Here is a 7875-nt window from a genome sequence, read left to right on the forward strand (position 1 = left end):
TCTTCCACGAGCTTCAGCACACGTTTACGACCTGGTCCTTTTCCCTTTCCTCTTCCTTTCTGATGAGGGAAGGAGGCAGAGGCGACTGGAAGAGGGGAACCAGGGGCAAAGCAGGCTGAGGAAGGGGGGGGGAGGGGGCTGGGGGCTTGGGGTGAGGTTTTGGAGGTGGACTGGGGTGAGGTTTGGGGGTGCACTGGGATGAGGTTTTGGGGCAGACTGGGGTGAGGTTTTGGGGTGCACTTGAGTGAGGTTTTGGGGTTCATTGAGGTGAGGTTTGGGGGGAGGGGACAGGGGTGACGCTCGTGGGTACAGTGGAGCATGGTGCCAGCCGGCAAGGAGACAGCTTCCTCACGTTACGCCATGGCAGCTCCTGGCTGACCTTAAAGCAACTTTGGCCAAGGCTGCTGGGGTCTGCCAAGTCCTTCTGGAGCCAAGGAGGGCGTTTCTTTCCCAATCCTGCAGAGTTCAGCGCCAGACTGGACAGTTTGTTTCTTTTCATAACCTGCCAATTATCTGATTATCTGAAACGCATGGTGTTTCAGGACCAATGTATTTCAGGACACTTTGACTGAGTAACCTTTTGTGCAGATGCATGGGATTGCAGTCTTTATTGCAGTTTGTGGCGTGTGCAGGGCAGCTTGAATGTTTGATATTTACAATGTTTGATACATTGATTTACACTGAAAAAAGTAACACAACTGAGTGGTTGGTTTGACATAGTTAAAAAAAAAATTCTTTAAAAAAATGTTTTTCGTTGGTTTGGTTTAAAGTAATTCCTTTGTTGATGTGATATATTATTTCCAATTTGGTCATACAAAATATATGAGGTAATAGCCCAAAGAATGATTAGCATATGTGTACATACGCGTACATATGCGTACTCCATTGAATATGCATATTGGATACATCAAATGCCCAAAATGGAAAATGAGTTTCACAGTAGTGTAATGGTTGAGAACAGATTGCAGGTTGAATTCCCTGGTAGGGCACTGTCATGCCCCTGCACATGTGTTTAACCTGTATTACTTCCGTAAAATACCCAGTTGTATAAAGGGGCTCACTATGTAAAAATGGTAAAGTTGTGTGACTCATGTCAAAGAGAAACTTTGGCAATAGCTCAGTAGGTTCAAACTTAAAATTAAACTTGTTTTTTTTTTAGATGTGACCACTTGTAGAATTTTTTAAGCTTGAACTTTTTTCAGTGTAGTTGCCCTGAAGGGGTTACACTATTCCCTTACCTGTATGTATGCTACAGGCCTTGTTTGCCACTGACTGATAAAGGGGGAGGGTGCAGGTGCAAAGCACTGTCATGTCAGCGAACAGCTGGAATGCGATTGGCCCGATGCTGACAGCACAGGGCTTTGATTTTCGTGGAGCTTGCGGCTCGAGCCCTTCCGCGCTTCCCGTTCGTGTCTCCCTCGGCCCCTGCACCTGAGGGCCGTTTCCTGGATCTGTTTGTTCAGCCTTGTTTGTCAGTGCAAAGACAAAGCGATGATCGACAAAAAGTGGCTGATTTTGGAGGGAAAACAGAAAGGAGTGGAAAGAGAAGCCGCTCGACGCTCCCCGCGAGCGGCGCGCCTCTTCCTGTTTGTCTGCTCGCGGGTGAAGCGTGTCCCGACACCTGTCCGTGCTCCTGCAGGCACACGCGCGTCTGTATCCCGTGTCTGGCCTTTAGAGCAGGGCTCCGCTCACATCAAACATCACAGTCTATAAGTCAGCTCTTGAATGGCAGGCTTGATGAAGTAAATATGAGTTACTGGACGCTGTTTAACCTTTGATGTTTTCTGTTACAGTGCTTTCTGTTAGTTGGCTGTTTATCCTGTGACACAAAGCTGTCTATTGGCTGGATGCTTATCATTCTGTATGATATGGAGCTCTCTAGCTATTGTGATATTAAGCAGATTGTTGGCTGGCTGCTAATCCCATTACACTATTGGCTGGCTGCTTATCGCATTATACTATTGGCTGGCTGCTTATCACATGATACATAGCTGTTCATTGGCCTGCCCCTTTATTGTCTGAAATAATAATATTGGTTTGTTGTAAAGCGTAGGGTTTCAGGTTGAATTGACCATTTTGGGCGTCTACTACGGATGAGACATCATGAGATTGTCAGTTGATTGCTTGAACCCAAGTTTGTTTATTTGAACCTCAAAATATTCAAATAAGAAGTGAGCCGAAATTCACACTGACATTCCTGCTTAATTACATGGAATAGCTAGAACACAGGAGTGTGCTAACTCAGATCAGCAACTGCTGCGTGAAAGCAGTTTGGAGTTAGGAGCCACAATTCTTGATCTGACATATGAAAATAAACTCTGCAAAAGCACAAAGAGCTAATCCTCAAGTGCTCCTCAGTCTTGGAAAACAGTTTAACTGTCCTTGAAAGAGTCTCTCTAGTTTAGGAGGAAGGAGATGACCACCATGGTGTGCTGGTAGAGGATGCAGGATGTAGGGATAAATAGGTGTAAACAGAGTAATTAGCACTGGAGGGCGGGGGGGGGGCACAGGATGGACATTGTCTGGGGACCTCTGATTGGCTTCCTCGAGACTGAACCTGCATGACGGGGGCCGTTGCCATGGCTGCGGCTAAAGGGCTGACCAATCTGCAGCTCATCAGCGGCACATCTGTTGAGTGCATGTTGCGCAATTAAGCGGCTTCACGTGGGCTCGCCGTCCTGACTGCCAGGGTTTGGCCCGTTAAATGCCACACACGCAGAGGGTCCATCGGCGTCCGGCTGCTTGTACAGCCACATTTCAAGCTACCCCCCCCCCACCATGCAAAAAATTATACTCACCCCAAGACTGCTGGCCACTTTTTGGGGCCGAGGCTGTTGGTCTTAAATGCCTCAGAGTCTTTTTAAATGTATAAAAACAGGACATAATAGACAACACAAAAGACTGCATTGTTGTTTTTGTTGGATTCAGTATGAAAAGCATGCTGCCAGCTAATTGAGTTTCTAAACAAGTACTTCTGGCAGCTTCATGCGGTTTCACACATTCTGATGAACTGGTATGTTTGAATTTGATCAGTGTTCTTGTGTTTTTGTGTTTAGCAGTGCCATGTTTGGACTTTGATCTCTCGGCTGTGCTTGGCATCGCATTTGGCGGGTTCCTGATTGGCGTTGTACTCACAGGAGCTTTGTGGTTCATCCAGGTGCGCACAGGTAAGTCTAAGCGTGATTAGCTCTTACCCCATTTTCCCTTTCCCGAAGGCCCCCCAAACATGTTGTACCCTATCTCTCTGGCTACTATTGCCAATCTTGTGTAATCCCCCCCCCCCCCCCCACAATTGGGACCTACTCCCTACCCCCTACACACACACAGTTGAATGCTACCGCCGCTAACACTGTCCAAGGAAATTCTCACTCAGAGCGAATGAGACAGTAGCTCTTCCCTCATGACTCGGGATAACTTTAACCACATCGCACCCCTCAAAGTGTTTGTCTGGTGGTGGCAACTGGAAAGCAAGTGCTGCATTCTTCCTTCCTTGTCCCACAGGACGCTCACGCTCCGTGAACAAGCCCCTCCCAGTGCCTGCTAACTCCGCCTCCTGCGGGGACAGCAGCGCCAGCCCCAGCATCGGCAGCACAAAGAGCACGCCCACCAGCAGCATGGCCTAGCGGGAGGAGCCAGAGTCACCACGGTGCATTCTGCTGGCAGTGCTTTTGGGCGTTTTACCATATAGACATGTACTGTTTCCCATATAGACCCTCACACGTAACGCACATGCGTGCTCACATGTACACACATGCACACACACACACGTACACACACACGTACACACGCATGTGCTTCCATCCCAGAAAGGACCATTGAGGACCTGAGCTCCCAGCAACAGGAAAAACACAGGAAAAACCCCCCAAGAACTAACAGGAAATTCACCGCATTCTTCTGACATAAAACATGTCGCACCGGTGGCTGGACAATGAGATTCCGTCTGGAGAAAAAAAAGGACTTTATTTAACATCATCAGAGGCGCTGTTTTCCTTCTCTGTAGCCTCAGAAGCCGGACGTGGGAGGCGCAAGACCCCAGACCCAGTGGGGTGCGAGCTCTGACCCAGGCAAAGGAGAGCACTCAGAGTCCAATCTCAGCAGCTGTTTTTGGGGAGGCCAGTGGCCCTTCACGAAATGCTGGTGCTTAGCAACATCCTCGGTTCCTTGTGATGAATTGACATTTTCCCATGCATTAACAAAGTGGTCTTTTGTATTTAAGAGGAAGATTCTACCTCTTGACTTATGCACAATACTGTGAAGCATTTGACTAACTAGAAAGAGAGGGGGTAGATTAACAGGCAGTGAACACATAAACTGGAAAAAACAATGTGGAGTCACTAAATAGGGTAATGAGCCACCACATGAAACCAGTATGGTCTGTACGCACTAAATCAGAGGTGGTAAACTCCAGTCCTGGAGGGCCGCAGTGTCTGGTTGTTTTCTGGGTGTTCTCAGCACCAGTGCTTCAGTAACCGCAAAGATTTGCGGCCACTGAGGCCCCCTGGGAATTTAGTTTGACACCCCTGCACTAAATACAAATAGTGCTCCCCGGGAAAGTCGATCAACTTTAGCTGAGATGGTGGCGGAGGAAAACGTCACCTCAGGACATCCCATGAATACTCAATTTGGTTCAGATCTGAGACGGCAGTGATGTGTGGATAATAGCATGACAAAAATCAGTATGACCTCTTGATAAATGATTTCTCTCAGTATGTATTGTAGAAAGGTGAAATTCGAGGCAAAACCCTTGATTTGTTCTCCCTAAGGGGCAGATAAATATCTGGAACTTATAGTGTGATGTCACATCATCTACAGAACTCGTATTTGGCTTTGGAAAAAGGAAATACTGCACAAATCAAGAACATAGGACCTGGGGTGTGTTTTTTTGTATCACTAATATGAAAATTGTTAGGAGGGTTTTAGCCTGAAAAATGTCCTTTAAATGAATAACTTTCTTACAGTGCAACATTACGAAATGACTATGTTGTATTTTAATTTTTTTGTTTACTATTTGAAAGTCTATACCAGGTGCAATGTTGAAAGCAGCCATTTATAGTCTAATGAGCTAAGTTGTGTTTTGTGGCTCTGTTCCTTTTAGTGCTAACCTGCTCCGTGCCATTAGGGCCCATGTTTTTTCAGTGTTGGTTTAACGGCTTACATGAGTGCTCTGTCTCCTTAGAGAAACAGACTCCCTTCCTCTATAAGCGCATCCCATAATATAAACCACATATAAAAGATGAAAGCCCTGAGGGCCCCAGGTTTACACACTCACACACACACACACACACACACACACACACACGTGCATACAGACACAGCAGAATTCCCAGTATACAACTGGGAATTCCCAGTATGACAGAGTGCATTTACAGTACAGTAACACTGAAGATTTTAGTGAGTATAACTTTTCAGGTAATTCCACGCACCCAGATAGACACACACGCATGCACACACACACACACACACACACACAGAGGTATGTTTGCCGTTAGTCCGTAGCTCTGAAGAGTGTGCCTGATGTGTTAAAACGTAGTCAAACGCTGCAGGAAGGCGATGTATTGATGTTAAAATCCTTGTGTGCGTTAGGAGGTCAGCTTACGGGAGGCCGGCGGTTTAACCGTTTTGATGTTATATAATTAGAGTCCCTATTTTGTGGTCGACCACATTAGAGGTTGTCCTCTTTAAAAGAAGAATATACTAAGAAAAAACATTTTTGTTAACAGAATGACATTCAAGCAGATATATTTTCTTTTCTTCTGTATGTCTGTTTTTTTATGAGGAATTGATGTACCATTTGGCCCTAAACCAAGTCCTGTGTGGCTCTAAAAGGCCATACTGTTTGGATTTAGGAAAGTCAACACAGTGTAACTTAGGCATACTATGCAGGATTTTTTTTGCCTTGCTGTGGTCCTGTGTTTGCAAACAAAGAAGTCTCCTCCTCTGTCTTCCGATTTTCCGCTGAAATCTCATTGCAAACCACGGGTTCTGTAACCACACCCACCCTTCCCCACACTGAAAAAAGAATACTATGCCCAGAAGTGTCCCAAACACATTTTTAAAGAACAAACACAGGTAAAGGTGCGTAAAGACAGAGATTCCTGGTTCATCATAGATATGCCTTGGATATTTTACAAAATATGATAATCAAGGTAAAAACCCTGCATAGTATGCCTGTAATATGCATTATACCTGTCCTTTGTCTTTGGATAAAGTGAAAGTGAATGTATCTCAGAATGTTTGTGTGTGTGTGTGTGTGTGTGTGTGTGTGTGTGTGTGCGCACTCGTGCACATACATGTGTATATGAATGAGAGAACTGTGTTTGAAAATAATGGGGTAAAAATAGGAAAAATGCCACTTGAGTATTTTGTGCAATATCGTGAAGCATATAGGTTCATATGTCAACTTAAAGTTTCTTGTAAAAGTAAAGGTCTTTATATAGTACATTTTTTATACATTCTTATATATTTACTGTAATATATCATCCAATATACCTATCAGCAAACAGTAGAACAATGAAAAGCCTGTTAAGCTCTTAAAAGTGTTTAAATCCATATCTCAACCCTGTGGGTTTTAGTTGGTTCAAGAATTCTCATATTTTTTTATATACATACACTTGAACATACAGGCATTTATAAGCAGAATAAAGTGTTCTGATTTCCATAATATCACCTCATGTGTTATTGTCTGACTTCCTTTCCCATCAGCAGCTGCTGCTTGTCACATGGTCAAACTTTCCACAGACAAGCACAGCATGCATATACAGGCACGTACACACGTGCACACAAACCAACATGCATGCACACACGTGATATGGGGTAACGAATAGCAGATTTGGTTTTGAGAAAGAGAGGAGGGAGGACTTGCATCCCATGAAGGAAGCCAGACTAAAAAGTCAAGGGTGTTTCTGACTCTGTGTGTTTTCACTTCCTCTCACTGAGTGGTGATGAAGGCCTCATTATTGGGCAAGTTTTTAAAGGGGTGTTGACCTCGGGCTGGCTTCACTCTGACAAGTGCTCCCGAGCACCGGGCAGACACGGAGAAAATCAGACAGCCTGTCACTTAATCCTGTCCTCATCCCTCAAATCCCTTCCTGAGCTCTGATGACCACTTCTAGAGAAAGACGGAACAGGGCCAGCACTGACATCAGCGCCTCGACTGTGTGGCTCTGTTTGCTCCACCCCCTGTGGGGAATCTTGAAGCCTGTCCCATCGCTGCTGTTGGGCACTGGGAGATTCACTTTACTTAAACCTGTCAGAAAAAACACAACAATACATCCACACATTTACTGACATTCATATTTATTTTAACATACCGACCCCTCACCACCCTTGCAACAATATTGAACCTGATCAGCTTAGCATAATGGCAGCATTGTATCATGCTAGCCAAGGTAATGTTTAACAAGCCTAATTTAGATTTAAAGTACCAGTGGTCAGTGTCATATGCAGTTATATAAGCTTTAATGAAATTTAATGTGAAAGATGTAATTTTATATTTTCACTTAGAAGTCATACACCATTACACTGTTAAATTATGAAGGATTCCATGGTGTGGCCTGATAAAAATTGTAACACACACACACACACACACACAAAATGGCAAAAGCTCTGCATTTTCCTGGCCTTTCCTGCCACCATGTGGCAATTTCTGTATTGCAGAAAATGAAACTTTAACAAGGCCTATTTTCTCTGGGTATGTCCCAGAGTCCCTTTATATGCTCTGTAGTTGCAATAACCTCTGGCAAGGGAAAGCTAAAGGTGTCAGCCATAAAAGGATAAAGCCAGAGGAAAGTAGCTGGCCAGACATTATGCTGATGGATAGCTTTAACATTAATAAATCAAGTTTAGAAGAGGACATCAAAATATTAACTATAACAT

At 44.6% G+C, this 7875-nt stretch overlaps 1 protein-coding gene across 2 annotated transcripts in view; it reads left to right on the forward strand.

Annotated features, from left to right (window-relative positions):
• LOC135265191 (endoglin-like) overlaps positions 1 to 6666 on the forward strand; it is a 40433-nt gene extending 33767 nt beyond the window's left edge. For both annotated transcript variants that reach the window (XM_064354585.1, XM_064354586.1), the window contains exons 12-13: positions 3060 to 3167; positions 3502 to 6666. In XM_064354585.1, coding sequence (XP_064210655.1) covers positions 3060 to 3167; positions 3502 to 3623 — 230 coding nt within the window. In that variant the 3' untranslated portion in view covers positions 3624 to 6666. The remainder of the gene's footprint in view (positions 1 to 3059; positions 3168 to 3501) is intronic.
• Positions 6667 to 7875: the final 1209 nt, after the last annotated feature.

The sequence above is a fragment of the Anguilla rostrata genome, chromosome 10 (genome assembly GCF_018555375.3).
Source record: "Anguilla rostrata isolate EN2019 chromosome 10, ASM1855537v3, whole genome shotgun sequence".
Lineage (NCBI taxonomy): Eukaryota > Metazoa > Chordata > Actinopteri > Anguilliformes > Anguillidae > Anguilla > Anguilla rostrata.